General features: G+C 45.1%; 3 protein-coding genes across 5 annotated transcripts in view; 2 read left to right on the top strand and 1 right to left on the bottom strand.

The window, feature by feature from the left end:
- The window catches only part of LOC147149055 (uncharacterized), a 32675-nt gene extending 29676 nt beyond the window's left edge, over positions 1-2999 (top strand). The window contains 8 exon segments of the mRNA XM_086029425.1: positions 54-117; positions 203-297; positions 617-745; positions 1218-1332; positions 1403-1540; positions 1612-1778; positions 2233-2315; positions 2399-2999. Of these exon segments, the coding sequence (XP_085885551.1) occupies positions 54-117; positions 203-297; positions 617-745; positions 1218-1332; positions 1403-1540; positions 1612-1778; positions 2233-2315; positions 2399-2594 (987 nt within the window). The 3' untranslated portion in view covers positions 2595-2999.
- Positions 3000-3572: 573 nt separating this feature from the next.
- cnot4a (CCR4-NOT transcription complex, subunit 4a) lies at positions 3573-19205 on the top strand. Of its 3 annotated transcripts, none has more exons than XM_086029099.1 (13): positions 3573-3842; positions 5550-5771; positions 7902-8099; positions 8232-8318; positions 10157-10258; positions 10361-10486; positions 10575-10699; positions 11121-11327; positions 11413-11470; positions 11578-11830; positions 13986-14516; positions 15916-16140; positions 16512-19205. In XM_086029099.1, exons 2-13 carry the CDS (start codon positions 5598-5600, stop codon positions 16847-16849), a joined length of 2424 nt encoding a protein of 807 aa, XP_085885225.1. In that variant the 5' UTR covers positions 3573-3842; positions 5550-5597; the 3' UTR covers positions 16850-19205. The 3 variants fall into 3 exon arrangements, with proteins under 3 accessions (XP_085885225.1, XP_085885222.1, XP_085885224.1); XM_086029096.1 differs by having other exon boundaries at positions 10148-10258; XM_086029098.1 differs by having other exon boundaries at positions 8232-8320; positions 10153-10258.
- Positions 19206-19489: 284 nt separating this feature from the next.
- On the bottom strand, positions 19490-23635 carry wnt2 (wingless-type MMTV integration site family member 2). The gene is made up of 5 exons (XM_086029017.1): positions 23544-23635; positions 22737-22957; positions 21633-21910; positions 20239-20509; positions 19490-20141 (listed from the first exon to the last, which is right to left on the bottom strand). The coding sequence occupies exons 1-5, from the start codon at positions 23606-23608 to the stop codon at positions 19936-19938; spliced, it is 1041 nt and encodes a 346-aa protein (XP_085885143.1). The 5' UTR covers positions 23609-23635; the 3' UTR covers positions 19490-19935.
- Positions 23636-23878: the final 243 nt, after the last annotated feature.

Raw genomic sequence — 23878 nt, 5'->3', positions numbered from 1 at the left:
TGATGATCGAACAAAGCTAACGGTCATTTTTAAACTGTTGTTGTCACTTTGAGTTTGGACAGACCAACCCAGGAAGTGTTTGTCAGTCATACGGGGGCGTAGGACGAAACATCGCTGGTGCGTTTTATGTGAACTTTACGTGATCACGTTTTCATGCGGAATCTGACTAAGCTCATTTCTGCGGTGCGCTTGTCTTTTTAAGATTGCTTGAGTCGTCTGGGCCATCTGCCGATGTTCATCTCAGCCACCGGAGCTGATTCTCACAGCGATGCCGTCTTCAACTACTGCAAACATATGGTAGCTAGCATCAGTGGGGATGGGAATTCTGGGAAGCTGATAGTTGCCTAGCATGTGGGCAAGGAGAGCCGTCTATTTTGCACGGATCTCTGCTTATGACAAAACAAAATGTTTAAATGCTTGAATATGATACATTCCCGTTAAATTAGACAAATTCCCATGGAAAGTTTCCAATTTGGATTATTCCCAAAATTCCCCATCTTAAATTCTCATAAATTCACTGGAGACATCCCAATAATTTATAGGAAAATTCCCCCCATTTACTATCAGATGCTCTTCAAGTTGTAGTGGATTTGAGTTTGTGGTTGGTAAATGTCAGGACACCGGCGGCGTGACGAGGTTGGAAGGTCAAAGCACAGCTACTTACTGTGCCGTCATCACTGAAAATGGAGAACTCAGTCTTGGCTTGGGCGACATGGACATTCATCAGCAGATAACAGAACAATATGTACGTTTTTCTGATTGTACTCTGAAATTAATGTATTATTGTCGTCTGTCTTCTAGTGTTGTCAAAAGTATCGATACTTTGAAAAGTATCCATACTTTCACGCCGTATTCGAATTCAATACTAATATGTCACGGTATCGATACTACGGTTCGTGTGCCTGCAGCATCCATTGCGTGCACTCTGAAAGCAGCGCAGCCTACCTGGCAGGGTAGGCCGATGTCTTTTTCAGGGCCGATACCGATTATTAGTAGTGAAGGGGGCAGATAACCGATATTTGGAGCCGATATTCCTTTGCTGTAAAAGTGAAAATATTTGCGTCAAAATGAAAAAAACGTAACTTTGTTGAAATGCCATTAAGTATTTGTCATATTTTTTATCCCCGCTGTATCGAAAATGGTATCGAGTATTTGACTGGGTATTGATATCGAGTTGAAACGTTAGTATCGTGACAACCCTACTTGTCTTCCTCCAGGTGTCACAGTTTGAAAAGCAGATTTTGTCGTCGACTCTGGTGTGTGTTGATGGAAACATCCCGGCCTCCGCCATCAGATATGTTTGCTCCGTTGCCAAACAGCACAACATCAACGGTAAACTTGATATTAAAAAGTCCCTAACTTGCAACTTTTATTGACTCTGATGCGTAACCTCAACGTGCAGTCTGGTATGAGCCGACGGATTCCGAAAAAGCTTGTAAGCCCTTCCTGTCCGACGCCTGGAAGGCGCTGTCCTACGCGTCCCCCAACCTGGCGGAGTTGTGCACCATGAACAAAACACTTGGCCTCCAAACACCTGAAGGTAAAAATCCGAAGCTTTTGTTTGTGTTCCTGTGCAAGTGAGCATGTGCTTTGGTTTGGGGGCGCTGTCAGTGCTCCCAAACTCATTGGATCAGGTGCTGAGTCTGGCCGTGGGCCTCTCACGCCCCCTTCTGGAGCATCTCCAGTGCCTTGTGGTGACCCTGGGGAAGAACGGAGTGTTGGTATGTGGGGAGCACCACGCGGGCTCCGTCAACTTGAAGCCAAGGAAACAGAGGAAGGCAAGAACTTTACTGATTCAATTCACAAACCTATAAAATACACGCTTATATTACAGTGGTTGACCTGGAAGTTATTTTTCTTTTTTTTTTTTAATAGAAAAATACCACTATACAGGATTGTACAGTACTGTAAAAAAAAAAAAAAGAAAATACAGTAATAACATACTTAAAGGGGAAGTCAACGTAAAAAAAAATTTTTAAGAATATGTTCCATGCAAGCCCACTAGTGATAAATATTGCGTTTGTGGAATAAGTGTTAATCCACTCGTTTTTAGCCATCTCTGGGGGCGGCCATTTTGTCTTCTGTCGACTGAAAATGACATCACCACTGCTCACAAAGACCAATCACGGACAGATTCAGAAAACAGGTCAGCCGTGATTGGCTGACACAACAATGTATGTGTGCACGCATAGAAGATTACAAATATTTCATTGCGACCATCTTTATTTGCAGACGAGGAAGTTGTGCGCTGTCCACTACCCAGCACTGAGTGTAGCAGCGCATGAGACAATAAACGTCTCAGGAGCAGGAGATAGGTAGAGAGCACCCATTTTCTCATGTTAAAGAAAATAAAAAGCTTAACACAAAAGACAAGTCATCATCATCATCTTGTGGGCAGTCTTGCAGGCGCCCTGATGGCCGGGATCCTCCAAGGCCGAGACACGGACGCGTGTGTTCGGATGGGCCTCCTGGCGGCACGCCTGTCCCTTGCATCGCCGCATCCTATCGCCCCCGTGCTGACTACACACTCCGTAGAGCCAGACCGCATCGAAAAACACAGCTGGCCCAAACCCACATTCACGTGGATTGATTGACTGTATTTGGAGTTGGTACAATATGGTTTTAAAAACGTTCAGTTTGTGTGTATTTTCAACAGCTGCATTCCACAAGTGTGCATGTTCGGCTTATTAATACATCTAAATTGTTCATAAATGTGGCTGGGCCAGAACAGGATGCCCGCCGGCCTCACTTCCCCCGCACCCTCCAACTCTCTCAAAGTTAGCTGGGCTAGCGTCCAGCGCACACAAAATATTGACACTTCAGGCCCAATTTGGACATTTTCACTTAGGGGGTGCACTCGCTTTTGTTGCCAGTAGTTTAGACATTCATGGCTGATGAGGGACAGTCAATTTCCACTGTTTTACAAGCTGTACACTGTAGTTTCATTTCTTTAGTGTTGTCCTACGAAAGGATATAATAAAATATTTACAAAACTGTGACAGGTGTAATCAATATTGTGGTATACTGTATGCATAACACTATTAGGCGTGCAAAATGAAATATGTATTGTAAGAATACCAATCAAGGTCCCTAATGGTGTAGTGGAACACTCGCCTGACTTGTGAGAGCAGCGTGTGATCGGTTCCCGCTCAGTTACGGTGTTTGTGTGTGCCGTGAGACTGACTGTCGACCAGTTCAGTGTTCGGTGTCGTTTGCTTTTTGCCCATAATCTGCTGGGATAGCCTTCACCACCTCTCCGTGACCCTGTACTGTATAAGCGGTGTTGAAGATGACACATGTCCAAGAATACCAATCATGTTAACAGTTTAACAAAGAGGTTTGCGGAGTACTTCCTGCTTTCTCAGCTAGAGGATGCAGTAGAGATGAAGGAAAGTGTCACGGTTTAAATTTTTTTTTAAAAAGACTCAAAATCTACAAAGACATTTTTAGTATGAGTTCAATATTTCAAATCTTTGCAATAATCTATTGAGATGTGGAGTGCCCGTGGACAAGGCCGATTAAGTATTCAAAAACTCAATCCCCCACAATGCATCGCTGTTTCTGCGCAGACTCCGTGGCGTCGAGTACTGCTCCACTCCCTCCCTATTTTAATGCTAGCTAAGATGGTGGTTTGAGCGTAAATTGTCTCCTCAATACTAAGAAAAGACAGGGGCAAACAAACAACCACCTTTATAGCTTTTTAATTGAAACGGAACAATACATCCACGGCTATCCCAAGTGACTGCTTCGAGATATTTTGACATTTCATACACATTGGCTCGCAGTCCCCGCCCAATTCGGTGTGACTCTTGGAGTGGAATCCTAAGCTAAATACGGACAGGGTAAGTAACGCTAACGTAAGCCAACTTGCTAAGACGAGCTAACTCGCCTTCACCCTGACTCCAAATCGCCAAAGGGGCCCGTTTGGTGACTCGCCGAGCGGCTGTCGAGTGTCCTCGAGTCCGCTCGACACCCGCCGCAGTGTCCCCGATCCGGTGAGAGCGCTGTCAGACGTTTTCATCGCGGCCAAGTCTCGCCCAGCTCCCCGTTAGCATTCGTAGGCCGCGTCCGTAAGCCTCCGCTTTTAGCATCCGAGGCTAGCCGATGCTAGGCGGTTATCTACAAGCGAGCTGTCAGTATGTAAGGGGGGCAAAACGTCACGTCGTGTCACTGTCAACCGTTTTATAAAGTAGTTAATGTCAGTGTCGTGTTGAAACTCAGCTTGGACATAATCAAGTTTAATGTTCACAACGTCCGCTACCCACACCGCGGATGCCTTTTCCCCCTCTCTCTCTCTCCCTGCCTTCTTATATAAAAACAGCACCCCTTTATGCGATTCGCGGCTAATGTTAGCTTCTCCTTAGCGGTGGTCAAATAACATCTGTCAAAAGGTACGACTGGGAAGATGGGACACACTTTTATTGTGCACCGGGCAAACAATGGCTTGACAACTGCATTGCGAAACAGCACGGACAGTGTTTGAAATGCTGCTGTTTATTTTCCTCCGCTTCGTAATGCTTACGCTTCTTTTTTTTTTTTTTTTTTCCTTGGCTCCACAAATCTGGATCGGACTCCCAAGTTCTGGCAGCCCGTGTTGTCACATACTAAGTAGAGCATGACTGCTAACAACACGTTATTTATACACGATCACTGCCAATGAGTACGAGGCGTTAGGTAGCGCTGGATCAGTGTATGTATATCACATTTATATAATTTTTTTGGGGTGGTAAACTTTTGTTTGGACCCGGTTAGTCTGTATTTTGGGGTTCATTCAAAACAGTTGATCAGCTGGTTCTTCATTTAGTGTGAGGTGCTCTATAAATTGCAGGACTCATCTGACATTTCTGAGGATCTAGGTTCAAATATCTGCTCTGGTTTTCCTGTGTGAATTTTACATGTTCTCCCCGCTTCCACCCAGATTCCAAAAACATACAAATTGGGTTCTTTGAAGACTATAAATTGCCCAATGGCTTGAATGAGAGTGTCGTTTGCCTATAAGTGCTCATAAAAAGGTGGATGAGCAGTTCAGGGTGTACCCCGCCTCTCATGGATGGATGGAATTGAGTGGACAAGTGGTTTGCACATCTGCAACACAGAGTTTGGGTTAGTAGTCCATATGCCTGCTACGGTCTTCCTGGTTGGAGTTTTCATGTTCTGCTGTGATAGGCTCCAGCTGGCTCACGGTAGAGAACGGACGACAATTTCCCGAACGGTTGGCGGTTTTGTTGTTTCGTTGACTGGGTGACCTTGGGTGACCCCTGCAGCCATCCACAACGGCTTATTTATGCATAGGACCCCGATTTCACTGCTTTCCAGTGTCCTGGATTCCCGCGATTCACAACCATAACGATGCGCCCGTTGGCTTTTCATCTCAAGCTCGTGAATGTCGAAACAGTCAGGCTACACCTGCAGTGGAGCAGACAGCAATTGAGTTTGAGTCTTGTAACGAAGCATGGAGGGGATGCGTTAGTTTCAAGGATCAGTATTTGACGTCACTTCAAGATATAGCTTGACTTTGAATGTTGTGGCGCTTTCTTTGTTCGTCGCAGCTCTGTGCTCCGTGACCGCTTCAACGCTCAGCCTCACCGCGCCGTAGGATGTCCCATAGCCCTGAAATGAAGGACGACCCCATGGAGTGCCCCCTGTGCATGGAGCCGCTGGAGATCGACGACGTCAACTTCTTCCCCTGCACCTGCGGCTACCAGATCTGCCGCTTCTGTTGGCACCGCATCCGCACAGACGAGAACGGCCTTTGCCCGGCCTGCAGAAAGGTGAGCAAGAATTACCTGGAGGTCGTACAAGTGTGGTCACGAGATTCTGTCAATTTTCAAAGTTGGAAACTTTCCATGGGAAAAAAATGGGTTCTTAAAAGGGAATTTAAATATATTTTGCATAATCCTGACTTGAACGTCCAGATTTCATACATGCCGAGTTGAATATGAAAAGTACATCGCCTGAAAAGGTTTAGAAAAAGTGCGGAGGCGAGGCTTGGGTGTATTGAGTGAATGTTTTGTTTTTTCATTTGCGTTTTGACTGGAACTTTTTTTGCAGAGGGTTAGGGGGGCTCTTTTCATTCAAAATTTCTAATTTGTTGGAAAATGTGTAAATTTCGAATGGTTTAGAGCAGAAATAATGAGAGAAATAATTAGCGATTCATTTGACAATTGATTAGCTGTCGATTAATCCCTACACGTCTAGGCTGAATGCATGAGCGTGTCAGTAGAAAAGCGAGGGAGCCAGCCGTTGTACGTGTTGCCCAGCAACGCATCACTTTTAATTTCACAACCAGCATTAGTCTAACTCACCATCGCCTCCTTTAAGACAAAATCCAAGCCGCCAACACGAGTCAGCAGCCGCGCTGTCACCTGACCGTCACCAACAGAGCACAGAATTAGCTAATCAAAACTGTCAATATTTCACCTTCAAGAGGCACTAGTACAGCCTTCAAAGTGCACTGTTCAAAAGTTTTGGACCTCCATACAATTTCATGGATTCCATGAAAACACACAGTTGTCTGTTTACACAGCCATTCAAACGTTTTGGGCTCACTTAAAAATGTCCTTATTTTTAAAACCAAAACGCTTATCATATTAACAATGTTCAGATTGACTATTGATTAACATAAACTTCATTGGGGGGAAAACACCGTGAGGCAGACTAACCACGAGTTCACCGTGCAGCCTCGATCGCGTCAAGCAGACAGCTCAGGCCAGCATCATATTCATTTTTTTTTTTTTTAATTTATTTATTTGTTTTTAAACGCTCAACAACCTCACAATCTCACAAGGCATGTTTGCTCAGGTCTTACGCAGTAATGCCAAGTAATTTTCGCTGTCTTGCTAAATTTGGGTCTTTTTGTATCTGAAAGTTGCAAAAGGATGTTGCCATCGCACGATGATGTCACTGCCATGCCATTACGTACGCCATTATTTAGATGACACACTGGCAGTTCTCAAATTGACTGGCCAGTTTGTCAAATAATGATTTGAAATTTGTTCATTTAGATTCCTTTTTTTAGCCGGTGATTTTCATTCATAAAAATAAGGTTTGTTTTAGTCGTCATTATCTTATGTATTGTACAGTATGTATTTTTGTGTGGTTTTAACTGTGGTTGTTGAACTGTTTGGATGCATCAAATCATTTTCGTCGCTTTAACACTTACCAAACTGTGTGACAGATGTAATCATTTGTGCCGTTTGGAGTTAAAATGCGTGCGTTTGAGTCACTCCGACAGCAAAAAGTTCCTAAATCAATTTTAAAAGTAGCAACGTTTGTTGCTAGGTGCTTTTTGGAAAAGAGGTTCCAGAAGTGAGTCTGAGAAGCTGCAACAAGTGTGCATCAACTGACAGCCAACCACAGTTTTTTTTGCTACTTAAAGTGGAAGTCATGCCAAACATGTTTTTTTCCAGAATATGTTCTATGCAGGCCCACTGGTCTAAGCACGGCATTCTGATTCATATTGCGTCTGTGGAATATGAGAAATCCACCCATTTTTAGCTAGGTCAGTGGGCGGCCATTTTGTCACTTCCGTCGGCTGAAGATGACATCGAAGTTGCTCGGGGCTCAGGTAACGACCAATCACGGCTCACCGGTTTTTCTAAAGCTGAGCCATGATTGGTCCTAATATTCCACAAACACAATATTAATCAGAGTGCCATATTTCAACTAGTGGGCCTGCATGGAACATATTCCGGAAAGAAATGGTCTCCTTATTGTTTTTTTTTTGTCCTGAAAAACGATTGTTTTCCATTTTGAACACCCTTAACACACATATTAATAAAAGTAGAATACAGTGGACTTGGCTTTACTCAGTATAAATACATATACCGAAAGCCACTGTAGCGCTTGATATTGTGACGCTGGACTACATCCTTGACGTTTGCCGTCTTTTTTTTGTGCAGCCGTACCCCGAGGACCCCGCTGTGTACAAGCCTCTGTCACAGGAGGAGATCCAGAGGATAAAGAACGAAAAGAAGCAGAAACAGAATGAGAAGAAGCAGAAGGTGACGGAGAACCGCAAGCACTTGGCAAGCGTCCGAGTGGTCCAGAGAAACCTGGTGTTCGTGGTGGGACTCTCGCAGCGCCTCGCCGACCCGGAGGTGAGCACGGCGAGCTGTGCGACTCGCTTACGATGCATGTGACACTGCTGTGCTGATGAAAATGTGTCGTGATTAATGATTGAGTATGAAAAGAGCTCACGAGTGTTTTTTGGGTTTTTTTTGCACCCGCAGGTCCTCAAACGACCAGAGTATTTTGGGAGGTTTGGGAAGATCCATAAAGTGGTCATCAACAATAGTACATCTTATGCAGGGTCACAGGTGAGTTCACAGACATTGTACCATTTAGTTTTGTTGACCGCTGCGCTACATTTAAAAGATGCCCGCCGAAAACTTTTGTCAGTACTGCTTTCACAGACTTTTTTTTTTTTTTGTTGCTGGCGGCCGGGTCAAAACCTTGGACCTCCGAAAATAGTCGCTTTTCAGGAGATCGCCTCCAAAAATGGCAAGTTTGTTCAACCATTGACATTGCATCGTGAAAGAGAGCAAGCCATTTTCAACACTTAAGATTGGTCAATAATCTGTAAAAAAAAAAAAATAACACCCACGCGTGTCGACTGACCAATAGTATATCGATTTTTGGGAAAAAAATATGAAATTCGCCAACATGTGAATTATGAGGTTTTGGCCCCACGCCAGCATTTTATTCTACAGGTTTGCATGATTATATAAGTTTGTACAGGTTTGATTTCGGAGCCCCGTGTGGGGGGGGGTTCACATTTTTGTCACTTTCAGTCAAACTCTAGTTCGCTTTCTGCCTTGGTGTGGCTCACATGGTCATGTCTTGGAACACAATAATAAATCTCTGGGTGTGGATGGAAAGTGCCAATGATCTTGATTTGGTTTCAAATGAAAATGAGGCGTGTTTAGTTGTGGTGAGAGCTGCCTGACATCAATCAGATCTAGCGAGCAAGTGGAAAAAAAAAACAAAAAAAAAAAACGGTTGACTCTACAGTATGTGTTCTAATGCTGACGACTACTAGTGAAGTAGTAACCAGCGACTCGGCTAACTCGTCGTGGGTTTTGCATACATGCAGCTGATGTGTTGGGGATTGTTTACTCAAAGTGTTCCCTTGTATATTCTCTGTTATTTGCTAGATGGATGGATTGTGTGATTGGTAGATAGTGGTGCCTTGACTTATAATATTAATGCACGAAGAAGAATTTTCCTACCAAGTGACTCTCTTAAACTGCCGTAATTAGACGTGTTCGATACCACTTTTTTTTTTAAGACCGATACCAGTAAGAGTATTCACTCTTTTAGTGCTCACAGAGTACTGATACCTTTAGTACTTTTGGTTTAGATTATTTTATTTACCACAATGACAAAAAAAATTCTAAACGTAGACCTTTCTTTCTGACGCACATGATGATTCGCCCGTGTGTCAATCTGGCGCAGTTTAGCACCAACTACTGCAGAGGAGGATTTATTCGATGTCAGATTTGATTTATTGTTTGCCTAAAGTATCATTGTCTGGTATATTATGTTCTGTGTCGCCGCTGTTCGTGTTCAAATCCGTTCCGTAAAGGGTAATAAATACGACAACATTGATGCGAATCCCGTTAGTCCGTCTATGGCGTTCTGCGTTGTGTGTTAGCATTACGCTAGCTAAGGGACTTTTGTAAATGATGTGGTTTGATTAAATGCACAGCTCTTTGTTTTTGTATTTAAACTTCAACTGGGAATGTCATCTGGAGCTTGTTACTCAAATTTCTGCTTTCAGCTTGAGACGTGGTATCCCGCAAATTTTGTAATCAGGGTCACTCGTAAACGGAGGTATCGGCGTGCTTCATTTATCCAGAGAGCGACTTTTAATAGTGCGTAACATGTTGTTTATTAGCGTTGTTAGCCCTCAATAGTCCAGCGCTCAAAATCTTTCTCTTTATTTCCCTGCAACCAGTAATCGGAGAAGCGTGATATCTCGCTTGGTTTGTTGTGACTCCGTTTGATTCACTTGGGTTTTTATACCAAACGAAAAGGGAGCCAGCGGCCCGCGACCGTCCATTTCTCTTTCGAACCACAACACTACAGCAAAAACTAAATTGTTGCAGCAGCTGTCTGTCTGATTTGTCTCCTCTTCCTACTTCTGATGGTCCAGGGACCGAGTGCCAGTGCGTACGTCACCTACGTCCGCCCTGAAGATGCTCTCAGAGCTATACAGTGCGTGAACAACGTGGTGGTTGATGGCAGAACACTCAAGGTGACTTTTCAGCGCCAGTTCTCCGGTCGGCGCTGGAAACGGAAGGCGATTCGATTCCGCTTGCGTTTGTCTGTGATCTTAATTCTCATCTTCCTCTCGCAGGCTTCTTTAGGCACGACAAAGTACTGCAGTTACTTCCTCAAAAGTATGCAGTGTCCTAAACCTGATTGTATGTATCTACACGAGCTAGGAGATGAAGCAGCTAGCTTTACTAAAGACGAAATGCAGGTAAAATTGTTAGCGTGCGGGGGAACTCCCTGCTTTAGTTATTCATTTACATTGCCTTTATTGACCCCTTTTTACTTCCCGTTTTCAGGCCGGAAAGCATCAAGAATATGAGCAAAAACTCCTCCAAGACCTGTATAAAATAAACCCTAGCTTTCTACAACCTCCAGCGTGTGGAACGGAAAAGTCAAAGAGTAAATCGGGCTTAACACAAAGGTCAGCTTTTTTCTTGGACTAAAGACCAAGTCAACCCAAACATATTTTCTGTCAAGAATATGTTCTACGCAGGCCCACTAGTCCAAACAAGGCATTCTGATTGATACTGTGTTTGTGGAATATGAGTGAAGTAGTACAATCCCCCCCCTCCCCCCCTTTTTGTCCATCTCAGGGGGGCGGCCATTTTGTCACTTGCTGTCGACTGAAAATGACATCACAGTTCACCTGTCGTCTGAAGCTGAGCCATGATTGGTTGTTACCTGAGCAGCTGCGATGTCATTTTCAGTTGACAGAAAGTGACAAAATGGCTGCCCCCTCCCCTGAGATGGCTAAAAACGGGCGGATTATCTTCTGCTTGCTACTTTTGTTGTGATGTCTCACTTTTCTTTTTCTTTTTTTTTTTTTTTTTTTTTTGTGACAGACAAAACAGTAGCAATGGTAAAGATGGGTGGCCCACGTTGTCAGGGCATAGCAAATTAGCCAATGGCCTTTCAGAGGACCGCAAGTCCCCTCCGCTGCTAGACTACCTAGACCAAGAGGGTCTCGCCTCAGATGGTCTGGACACAGACCTCGGTCCTGGCCAGTGCACTGCCATGTCCCCCTTCTCCTCAAACTGTGACAGCAACAGGTAGGACGGCCTACACCCGAGCTGGACTTAATGCGTAGGTCTGGTTGTTTTTGTATTATTACTACACTAAATATTGTTCCTGCAGCCCCAGTGACAAGCCTCCCGAGTCAATTGGTATGGTGAACGGAGATACTTTACAACAGGTAGAACCGCTTCAGAGGCTTTGTCTTTCCCCCAAATTAACACGTCGGACAAGAAAACAAGCAGGTTGACTTTTTTTTTTTTTGTTTTTTTTTTTTTTTTGCTCCAGATCCCCGCAAGTGACTCCCCGTCCCCTCCCCCGGGTTTAACCAAGCCCAGCCTGGTGGTGCCCATCAGCGTGTCAGACCTCACGGCCCGCTCACCCTTCGAGGGCGCTGCGGCCGAGTCACAGTCGCTCTTTTCGGACAACAGCAATTTCAGACACCCCAACCCCCTCCCCACCGGTCTGCCCCCATTTCCGAGCAACCCCCGCAGCGCTGACTGGCCCATGACTCCGGAACCACACAGCCTCTTCACGTCAGGTAACTAAGACCTTTTCCTGTGGCCGTGTGCTTTTTACGGTCTCGGCGTATTGTGTGTTTTATGTTTTAAATCGTACCTATCTTATTTTGTGTTGCAAAATTTTTTTTATTTTTTTTTTTACATTTCTTGCACAATTTTGCTTTGATCATTTTTCTTGACGGACTAATTTTACTGCCGAGTCACATAGCAAATAGCGCTTGCCAGGAAGAAAGAGTGCATAAAAGACAGAGAATGTCCAAAGTGTGAGAATCTTTATAGGGCCCGGTGATATTTTTTTTCTTTTTGAGTCCGATATTTGGCAGAATAAAATCTGATAACCTGATAATTGGCATATTAATAAAGTATGTATATAATAAATTAATTAATTAAGTAACTTCTCTTTCACGAGGGCCTTCCATGCGTTTTTTGCAGCCAATTTTGATATTTGATGGAATCACATTTTGATTAACGATTAATTGGCCGGTTAATTCAATACATTTTAAAAAATGGCTCTGCGCAGCCAACAGATTGGGCAGCTGTGCGCCTTTTCTAATCTAAGCGCACGGGACAATATTTCCCTCACTGAGTCTCGTAGTTAGGAGGTAGGACCTCTTGATGTCATCATTGGGACATGATGAATAGTGGAGACCAGAATCACACTTAGCTGAACGGATTTATCCTCCATGAGCAAAAGCATGAGCTTTTTTTCCAGACTTCAAAATGAATTCATAGTGAAGTCAATAATCATCATAATAATAATAATAATAATAAATTAAAAAAATTAAAAAAACTGGCTCCACAGCTTGTACCAGAGTTTGGCGCACAGTCTCCTTGGGGTCTTGGTTTGACCAAGAGAATAACTGACGATTAAGTGAGAACAAATACAATGCGCACATTAACAAAAGATAAGTATTGCCTCGCGATGCCCAAATGTGCACGATATCATATGTGTGTCCATGTCCCGGCGATTGTGAAAAGAGTGCATGCGATGCGCTTGGCATTCTTAAAACACTTGAATGCTAATGTTGTGTTCTCAGGGTCTGAAAAGTGCTTGAGCGTCGGATAAAGGGCAATGAAGTGCTTGGAATTATAACCATTTCTTTCACAAGCAGTAGCTATCTGGCTGAATAGTTTGCTTGTTCACTTGAGGGGGAGGAAGGAGCATTAACTTGTGCATAAAAGCTGTGTGCGCTCCGGAATTTAATCTCTCCCTCTGCTCTTAGGAAGTCTAAATTTGCTTCACGTGTTATTTCATCTCTTTTAATGGGATAAAATGCTCATTGAGGAGACAGGTACAGTGAGCCACCGCGTATTTGGGGTTTGGCATTCACGATTTGGCCTGTTCACGGATATTTGGGGGGGGGGGGGGGGGCCTATCCTCCGTCAAACTCACCTATACGCTGTCTGTGCTCAGGCCAGAGCCATATCTAATAAGAAAATTGCTTATGCTGCCATCTTGTGGCTAATAATGTGTAGGGCAGCAGGGGAGGAGCTTCCCAAAGTTCACCCAGGCTGTAGCCCAGTCTAAAGGAAAAAAAGTGCTTTTCTGCCATCTATGGGCAATTCAAAATCTTTTAACGGTGGGCATCAATTGCTCACGGATTAGAAAATTGGAATTCATTTCAGTCGATCAATTAAAAAAAAACCTAAATATTTTCATTAAACAAATGATCTATTTTTGTATTTTAAAAGTGTTTTGATTGTTTTTTTTAATGATAGAATTTCTTGGATAATGGATAATTTTGATTTTTTTTTTATTACTTGTAAACTAATTATCAAAATTATAAAAATCCCCAAATATATACACTCTATAGTAAAAGTTTGTGCAGCCCACATACTCGGCTCTGCTGCTCATCCCACAAATGCATGCTCCATACAAATGTTGCACCATTTAAAAAGAGAATAAACAGACTTTCCATTGGTTCCAAGATTTGTTTTATTCTTCCAAAAAAAAAAAAAAAGAATCAGCTACCAAACATAAATGTTGCCATGTTTTGTGCTGTATCATAAGCATATACATTTTGGATAATTCTGATTAGTTAATTAGTATTTGATTCATTTTCGAAGACTGTTTATTGATGGGTTTTTTTTTTGAGGGGGCGGGGGTTGTTACTTTGATTTGTTTTTATACCTCAGTCGCTCCCCCAGTAACGTCCGTGTTTGATCTCATGGCAGACACGATACCGGTGTCGTCGTCCACGGACTGGCAGGCGGCCTTTGGCTTCGGCTCGTCCAGCAAACAGCAGGACGACGACCTGGGCTTCGACCCGTTCGACGTCACCCGCAAAGCCCTGGCCGACCTGATCGAGAAGGAGCTGTCGGTGCAGGACCAGAGCCCCGCCTCCCCGGGGCCTCTGGCCCAGGGGAACAGTCACGGGCCCGGCCTGCCCCCCCCTAACGGCAACGCCGGCAACTCTCACCACTTCCCCGGCGGCGTGCCCCGCATCCCCCAGCTCCATCACAGAGCCATCTACAGCTCTTGCAGTTTCCCCAGCACGCAGAGCAGCCAGGCCAGTCAACAGCATCAGCAGCCGCAGCCACAGCAGCAGCAGCAGCAGCAAGCCAGACACCCCTGGATGGGCATCCCCTCGCGGAATAACCTCACACACTTGAACCACTCAGCCAGTGCTGCCTCACACAGTAATTTCCTGGACCTGAATCTGCCTCCTCAGCACAACACAGGTCTGGGAGGGATCCCCATCTCAGGTACTGTCTGCATGTTCCCCAACCACTTAGCCCAACGGTCTCCAAACCGTGGCCCAAATGGCCCGCCGTACGCTGTAATGAGTGGCCCGGTGCATAGGCTGAAAACGATTATTATTGAAATTGACACGGTCCACGAAAACAGCGGGCCCAGTAACCCTATCTCAAATATTTTTAATTGTTGAAATGAAAACAAATAATTATAATGAGCTGAAATGTCTTTACTCCATTGCTCCCGCCACAGAAAAAAAATGGTACAAAAGAAAATAGCACTGCATAATATTCACTAAAATGTTCAATAGCGATGGTCCAACCAAGATGGATGTATTTTTAGGCTGATGCTGATTCCACCTTTTGGTAGAATAATATTATGATAACCGGTTGATTGGCTGATTATTAAAAAAAATAATAATGATAATTTAAAATAATTTGAATTAATAAAGAAACTTCTTTGTTTTGGGCCCTTAACTCTGAACAAAAAAAAATATGAATCAGGGCTAAAATGGTTAATTCATTTGTACGTCATGATTACCTCATTGCAACTACTTCTGATGTGAGCGGCTTGGCCACCAGGGGGCAGTGTAAAGACTTTGACAACTACTGTAAGTGACTCGGTAGTGACTGCAGTAATAGTCGTTTTTCACAAACATGCCCATGAGTGTTGTTAAATTTTCTGTCTAGATGTGTTCATGCACCGTTTGTGTTCACATATGCCTTGCTTGAAAATTTGTTCGCAGTCTATGGCATTTTCCATCATGTGGTTAGCATTAGGCTAGTGGGATGCTAAGTTGTTTTAAATTCAATTCAATGGGTAGCTCTATTCTTTTTGTTTAATTTGACAGTAGACCTCACCAGAAACAATTTACAACAAGAATAGTCACGTTTCTCCTCAAAACGCCCGATAATAAATCGATAATAAAGATAATTCACTTGAGCAAATTTGTAACTAGCGATTGTTTCCTGCACTAGCTGCTCCGTGTCAAGATGAGTTCAGTGCAGTTTGGTCTTGTTTTGGTTCATGACTGCCGCTGCTCCGTCCATCGATCGATCTGTTCTTGTCGGACACAGGGACAAATCCCACGCCAAAATCCTGAAAAATCCTGACTTGGCCCTCGCATTTCAAATTCAAATTTTCTGAAACCTTGGAAGAAAATATTTGGACACCTTTGTAGCCTTTTACAGTCTTCCTCTGCCATATCGTGCTCATTCCTTGTCATGGGTTTTTATAATAGTGAACCGTGGCGTGAGATTTATTTTTTTTTTTTAAGCCAATTCAGATATTTGGCCGAATAAAATCCCGATAGTCGATTCATTTAAAAAAAAAAAAATGTGCGTGTCTATATAATGAATAGAATGAGTTATTTTCTGTTCCCTTAACACTTTATGGTTTGCCCTCTTGCAGAAAACAGCGGCTCTATAGAAGGCCTAAATGTGAAAGAGTGGCAAGATGGCCTCCGAGCTCTCCTGCCCAACATCAACATTAACTTCGGGGGCCTTCCCAACTCCTCGTCCTCCTCGTCCTCCTCGTCCTCAAACAGTGTTAACCACATCGGTGGGCCGGCAGGCATTTCGCACAGCCTGAGCTGGGACAGCGCGGCCAGCTGGATGGACCCCGCTATCATCACAGGTTTGTCGGACACGGCTCACCGGATCTGCGCTACGTTCTAAAAAGCAATTTTCTCGGTGTTTCACTTTTTTCCACAGTCCCACCTCAAAATTGCGCACACCCCATAAAGAAAATCTGGTTTCTTTTTTTTTTTTTTTTGTTATTGACATTTTTGCAAATGTATTAAAAGTAAGACAACACATGTACATACGTATTCACTGCCTTTGCTCACCACTTGAATTTATTCTATTTTGGAATGAGGGTTAGGGTCAAAAGAAGTGAAACGCCGCGAAAGCTTTCCCGATGCACTGCATCTCATTTGGTAGGTCGGCGGCTACGTAGCATTCCGTTTGCTGTTCTCATTTTGTACTTTGCGCCGGCGTGATGTGCAGGCATCCCGGCCTCGGCAGGCGCCACTTTAGACTGTCTCCAGGACGACAACCCCCCGCACTGGCTCAAGTCCTTGCAGGCGCTCACAGAGATGGACGGTCCGGCCGGCTCCGTGGCGGCGCCCGCCCCGCAGCCCCTCCACGGCGCCATCCTGGACGGCCACCTCCCCTTCCACCACAGAGCCGCAGCCCCCGCCGGCTGGGCCCCCTACCTGCCCCCCGCCACAGCCAACCCCGCCAGCCACTTCCACTCCCCCCCGCCAGGCTTCCAGACCGCCTTCAGACCCGCGGGACAGCCCGCCACAGAGTTGCTACAGAGTGCCGCCGCGGACCGCCACTGAATACAAGACTACAACCATCCATTTACCCCCACTCATCATGTACCAAACCCCGCCCACCCCACCCCCCCCTCCCCACCTTTACCCCTCAAAAGCGAAACACGTAAATCTGCCAAGTATGAAATATGATTAACAAAGTAACAACTATGCTTTCTTTTGGTCCACTTTTTTTTTTTCTCTTTTTGTTTGTGGCACACAAATGATCCATAACTTCCATCTGCTATCATCACCACTCCTTAGACCTAGATGGGAGGGAGGGAGGGAGGGGAGGGGGGGCAACATAGCACTGAGCACCCCAAAACTGACAGATTTCAATTAAGCTAAAGTAAGGGTCTTCTTTTTAAACGTAACTAACAAAGTGTGAACCGTTGTTGGACAGTCTGCGCCGTCTATAAAAATTATTATTATTATTTTTTTTTTTTTTTAAGAGGAGCAAGCTGTGAATCAAGGATGAGAGTTGTCGCTTGGCTTTATCGCTTGCCGAGGGGCGACGCGGAATAAGGTTTCGGGGGATCACAGGGCACAGGCTATGCACGGGGCTCCCCGTAAGGCGGGGGGGGGGGGACACCAAAAGCCCCCCACCCCGGCTCGCGGGGCTTGGTGGTGGCCCACATTCCCTCTACTGGGGACATTTTTGCTGAACCTCTGTATCAGAGGGTAGAGCAGTGCCCGATTGCAGGGGGGAGGCGGGTTAGGGAGGGGGTTGGGGAGTCCCGCCCCCTCCCCCCCTCCCGAGGGTGATGGTGGCACATATCCTGAGCACGAGGGTTAGACTCCTTACTCACGGTGCCACCGTGTGGTACCTACAGTAGCTTAGCCCTAACATGGACAGCCACCAAGTAAATGGAAGGAAAATTCGATGGAGGAGGAGGAGGATCGAAGTACTAACTCGGGCGGCGAGGACAGGGGGCGATCAATTCCCCCACCCTACCTTGTCGACCCGCGAGGGCTTAATTGAGGCCTTAATGTGGAGTGAAGAGAGAACGGGGCTCGAGTGCATGGAGGAGGTGTGGTCTCATGTCAATGGGTGCTGAATGATTGCAATATTACTGAGCCCTTGACATGACATTGGGGGGGGGGCCGCCGATTTGAAAATGTTACACTATCCATGAAACATGCACAAAATGTTTGCCAAATACACATTTTTATACACGAATTAGGGATAGCATGCGCACAAAATAAAAATTTTCGTCCATGAATTGGGTATAACACACAAAATACAAATTTGTGGCCGCAAAATTTTTTTTTTTTTTTAAATGTTCACGAATTAGGTATAAGATGCACAAAGCTACTTTTTGTCCACGAAATACACATTTTTCCACGGATTAAGGTATAACATGCAGCCAAAATACTCATTTGTGGCCTCAAAGTACAAATTGTAATACACATTTTTGTCCATAAATTTGATATAACGTGCACAAAATACTCATTTGGGGCTGCGAGTTGGAGAAAACGTGTGCACAAATTACTCATTTGTAACAATGAAATTGGCGAAATACTGTGTGGCCAAGAAATGCTCATTTGTGAGCGGGAGGTTGTATTGTGTGTGAAATACTAATTGTGGCCACCAAATGCAAATTTGTGATGGCAAAATAGTAATTTTTGTCCCCAACATACTAATTTGGGGCCATTAAATGCACATTGTTGACCACAAAGTAGTCATTTGGGACAAAGTAGTAATATGTCTGAAATACTCATTTGTGGCTGTGAATTAGATACATGCGCATGAAACACTAATTCGTGGCCACAAAATTATAATTTGTGACTGCGAAATTTGTGGTCACAAAATAATTTGTCTGTGAAATATTTATGTGTGATATATTTATATTTACAAAACACAAATTTGAGATGCTAATTTGTGGCCAGACACGAGATGCTCAATGGTGGCTGCAAAAAAATGCTCATTTGTGGGTTTGACTTGTACGGCACGCCCACACTTGGTCATGTCTGGGGCTCTGTACGTTATTGTGAGAGACTTTTTGACAAGTGTAAGCGAGTGTGTGTCACAAAGAAAGGTGCTGCGATACAAAGTACTGTAGTGGTCAATCTCAGCCATTTTTCCCTCCCCGCCTTCGTCTTTTTTTTTTTTTTTTTCTCTCCTGCCTTTCTTCTTCTTTTCAAGTCTTAATTTGTGGCCCTCGTTTGCTCTCGTCCTCTTCCTCCCCCCTCCCGTTTAACAGTATTGACTCACAATGATCAAAATGGGAGAAACCGCCAGTCATAAATTGGGTTTTAACGCAGTGCCGTGAGGTGGAAGGGGGAAAAAAAACAAAAGTTGAGGCGCTTAAAGTTCAAAGGAAGTTCAACTGTCATCTGCAGGTCTGGAAAATGAACCTTAAATAAAACTGAAAACTCGAGATCTGGCGTTTGTCTGCTGTTGTCATTTAGCTAAGCTGATTGAGCTGTTTAATGTTGTCCACTAGGGGGCGACAACACTCTGCCAAGTCTGCTTAAATCTGAGCCTTTCCTAAACTGGCCAGCAGAGGGCGACTCCACAGGGTGCAAAGCAGGTGTCATGCTCAAACTAGTTCTCACATCGAATTTATTGTGACCTGAAAGACAGAAGTGAAAAAAATGGTCACATTCTTAAGCAGAAGTACAGATACGTGTGTAGGAAAAACAACACTCAGGTACTGACTAAACTACTGTGCTTAAGAAGGTATGGTCAACTGTCTTTTTTTTTTTAACAATGATTTCAAACAAGTCAACGAATAAAACAATAAATAATAATAAAAACTGAATAAATACATTTAAATTCACAAACATTAGGTAATAGAAAACTAACTAACTGAATGTAACAAAAATGACAGGACTCATTGAAAATGTAAATGCTCATGTGACCATATTTGGGTGAGGGGGGTCAGCAAAGGTCACGACAGTGGCAAGTTTGGAGGAAGAAGTTCACAAGTCCAAGGTTGTTTTGGGAATCACTCCAAACTCACTAAATAGCAACCTACAGCTCTTATAAAAAGTCTACATACCCCCTGTTGGAATGCCTAATTTTTCATATCACAAAAATCTCGCATTCGAACAGGGGTGTGTAGACATAACCGTATAGAGCGAGTTCACCATTTTGCTGACGATGACTGTCACGTGTGGTCCTTGCAGGTGCGCACGTCCACCACCTGGCGGCAGTCTTTGCAGCGCACGGCGCAGCACCAGTGGAATTTACACTCGCACTTGGCGCTGCGGCTCAGCCGCGCCGTGTCGTAGCCTCGCCCGCAGCACATGACCGAGCAGCTGTCCGCGCCCCGAGACGTCACGTTACAACTCCGGCCGCCGGTACCCACGGACCCTGCGAGGTAGACACGCGTCACGGCCGGCGTGGAAACGCCCACTTAGGGTTGTGCTGGCAAATTAGCATCAGCGTTGGTGTGTTTTAGTTTAATAACCTGCATCGTGGTCGTGCGCACAGAAGTCGGGAGATTCGTCCGAGTAGACCAGCTGGTTCTTCCCCGGCGCCTTGCGTCTTCCCGCTGCGTTCAGCGTCGTCAAAGCCGCTCCGTACTGGTTGACGGCCACGTGGACGGCGCGCTCGTATTTGCGTCTGAGTTCGTCTCCGGTGCGGCGGAAGTCGGCCATGGCCAGCCAGCAGGTGCGCGCGCTGCACGAGCCGCTCACGCCGTGGCACTTGCACTCCAGTTTCATCAGACGCTTCACCGCCTGACGGGCACGCGAAAACCATAAGTGATATAATAATTCATAATTGTCATGTCCTATCATGCTAACAAAACCAACACAAATACGCGTGACACACTAACACGTTTGAGACACACACGAATGAAAATGTATCCACAAAAACTCAAATGACAGACAACTGACAAATACACGCCCAAATTACAACACAAACGTAAATTACACAAACACAGACTAAAAATGAGTCATGAGAATAAAGAACTGACACACACGCACACACACCAACAACCGACACTGACAAGCACAAAAACGACAAGACACACATCACCACATAAGTACACAAATCACAAATGACACGCACGCACACAAATGACACTGAAAAACTGACACACTCAAATAAATGACACACAAACAAAAATGAGACAACTGACAAACTACCAAATGACACAAAAGACTTATGATTAACAACTGACACCCACAAACGACACTCACCACACTGAAAAACAAAAACACAATTGACACTAACACACACATACATAAAATTGACACGCAAAATATGCTCACAATTAACACACAAATGACACAAAAACACAGAATAGGCACCGAAAAATACGCACAATGAGTCACAAAAGAAACAAATGGCAACTACGGACAAAAGACACGTGATCGATACAAACACAAACCACACAGACAAATGACACGAATGCACACAATGACTCACAAAAGAAATAGAAATAGAAACAACACAATGCACACAAACTTTGACACACGTTTTGACAAACACGCAATTGACACAAACAACACGAATACACAAATCACACACCAACAAATGACACTGATAAATGCACACACAAGACACTAAAAAACGTTATGAGTTCCTAAACGTATTTTTTGCACGCTGATTTCAAAACATTTTTTTCATCAGATTTTAGAGATATTTTCATTTTAGGTTATTTGACCATCATTAAAATCCACCTGTTGCTGACGCTAACCTTTAATTCAGAAGTATAACTAAATATTTGACTATTATTATCATGAAAACCTGAGAAGAGGCGGATTCAGAATCGCCGTGAAAAAAACAAACAAAAACAAAAAAAATCTCGAAAAGCAGCCTTGTGTGTGGCGTGTTGAGACGAGAACGTGGAGTGACCTTGCGTCCGGCCCTGTTGTTGTGCAGGTTGATGAGAGCGCGCGCGTCGGGTTCTTTCCTCTCCTTGGCGTCGGCGAAGGCGTGTCCGAAGCGCGCGGCGTGCTCCACGTGGTCGCTGCAGCCGCCCCAGTGGAAGGCGCCGGCCGGGTCTCGCCAGGGGCCCGTCCTGCGCGGGTCGCACGAGCACGAGTCCAGCTCGCCGCGGCTGCAGGCCCGCGCCAGCGTGTGCACCAGGCCCGCCGACGAGATGGCGTAGATGAAGGCCACCTCGCGGCTGCCTGCGGGAGGGGGAGCGAGCGACACCGTTAGCGTCTCCTGCCTTGGAGTCTTTTCGGTTTCACCGCGTTATTCATCTGCTGAGGGCAAACGAGAACAGATCCTGGTTCGCAATGCTTTTTTTTTTTTTTCCTGGTTCGCCACTTCGCAATGCCCACCCGGCCCATCGGGCTGAATGACGTCACCTCTCACTCCTTAGCCACAAAGTTGGTCAAAACTGCCTGCTTCATGTTCTCTTTGGATTTTTTTTTTTGGGGTGGCACTTACTTCCAAGGGAGTTAGCGGGAAGTTTTATCATGTTGTTGCCCTTTACTAGCTACTACTATGCACAAATGGCACAAACACACACAACAGAGATGGGCATTCCGTCTGGGACGGAACGGGATGGACGGACGGCCATTTTGGGGATGGAGTACGAGGACGGACTAAGCAAGGACGGAAGTGGGTTTTCGTCCGGCCCTTTCTTTATCAACTGCCTACAATAAGTAAACACACAACTACAATAAAAACACACACACAAATGACTAACAACACACTCACACAAATGACAAGCACATTCACAAGGCACACAAATGACACAAACACCCCACAAACACGCGCACAAATGACACAAACACTTGCCACAGACACACAAATATACACAAACATGCACTCACCCACAAATGGCAAAACAAAAATTACACAAACACATAACTAACACGAACGCACAAACACGCGACTCAAACACACAAAAATACGCAAACACGCGCACACACAAATGACACGAATATCCCTCAAACACAACAAACACAAAGATTTGGCCGTCTCGCCCCGTCGCGGCGGCCTCACCGCGTAGCAGCAGGCGTCCAAACAGGCTGTGGTCCCGCGCCACCGTGCTGCAGTTCCAGCGCCGGTCGCGGAACTGGTGCTGGCACTCGGCGATCCAGTCCCGCACGCCGGCGCCGATGGCTTGCATCACTCGGGGGCGCCGGCGGCACAGCTGCCGCTGCTCGCTCACGAGACCCGGGATGTGGTCGCACATCACGCGCGAGCCCAAAGTGCTCATGGACCTGCGCGGGGAGGGAACCGCCCAGCGGCAGACCGTCGTCGGTTTGAGCTAGTTTTTTTTTTTTTTTTTTTTTTTTAAGTTTTAACAAGTATTTTTTATTTTTTTATTCCACTTTGGAAGTTCCACTTGTACCAGCACAATCACCAAATACACTGGTAATCATCATCATCGTCATAATCACTTAGCTCGATAAAGCACTTTCATAAATGACCTCTAACAAGTGAGAATGACATCAAATTGTGTAGTTGGCGTCAGAAATAAATAATTGAGAAGCTACAGTAGACGATTATCGCGAGAGGTGTTGAAATGTTTGCCGTGAAGGGAAGACTAGTTGAGACTTGTAAAGACATCTTAAAGGCTTTCGTGGGAGAACAAAAAAAAAGAGCAACATGAACATTTGATAACTTTTCTCAAGCGTAATGATAACAAATTTTAGCAGGGAAAACACAGCAAAATGAGGACAAACGAACCTGAACCGGGAAAGTCATGAAACATCTAACGACGAGCAAGACATGCAATCGAGAGTTACACACAAAGCACGCGCATGAGTCCAAGTTCCAGCAGCAGCGTTCCGGTCGCAAACTCACCACCAAGACGCGTCGGCACTCAGCACGCACACGCACCAGCATAGTCCACACGCCAAGGCGTTCATGTCGGCTGCGTGCGCGCAAGGAGCATGTCCGCACGCGGAGAGCGCGAGTGGCGAATGAGAGGCGGCGGCGTTGCGGCTGGGCGGGAAACACACGCGCGTCCTCACGTCCTTCTGCTTGGGCGGCGCACAAAGCCGAGGCGCTCGCTACTCTGGAATGTTCGCATGGCACCAATTTCCCGGCTGGATTTTTGAAATGTGCAATTTTGGAAAAATAATCGGCTGAGGAATTTTTTTCCCTGGCAAATATCGTAATCGGCATTGGCCTAAAAA

This window comes from Filicampus tigris, chromosome 4 (assembly GCF_054856515.1).
Source record: "Filicampus tigris isolate MCC_2025a chromosome 4, RoL_Ftig_1.0, whole genome shotgun sequence".
NCBI lineage: Eukaryota > Metazoa > Chordata > Actinopteri > Syngnathiformes > Syngnathidae > Filicampus > Filicampus tigris.
This window is presented reverse-complemented; position numbering and strand designations above follow the sequence as displayed.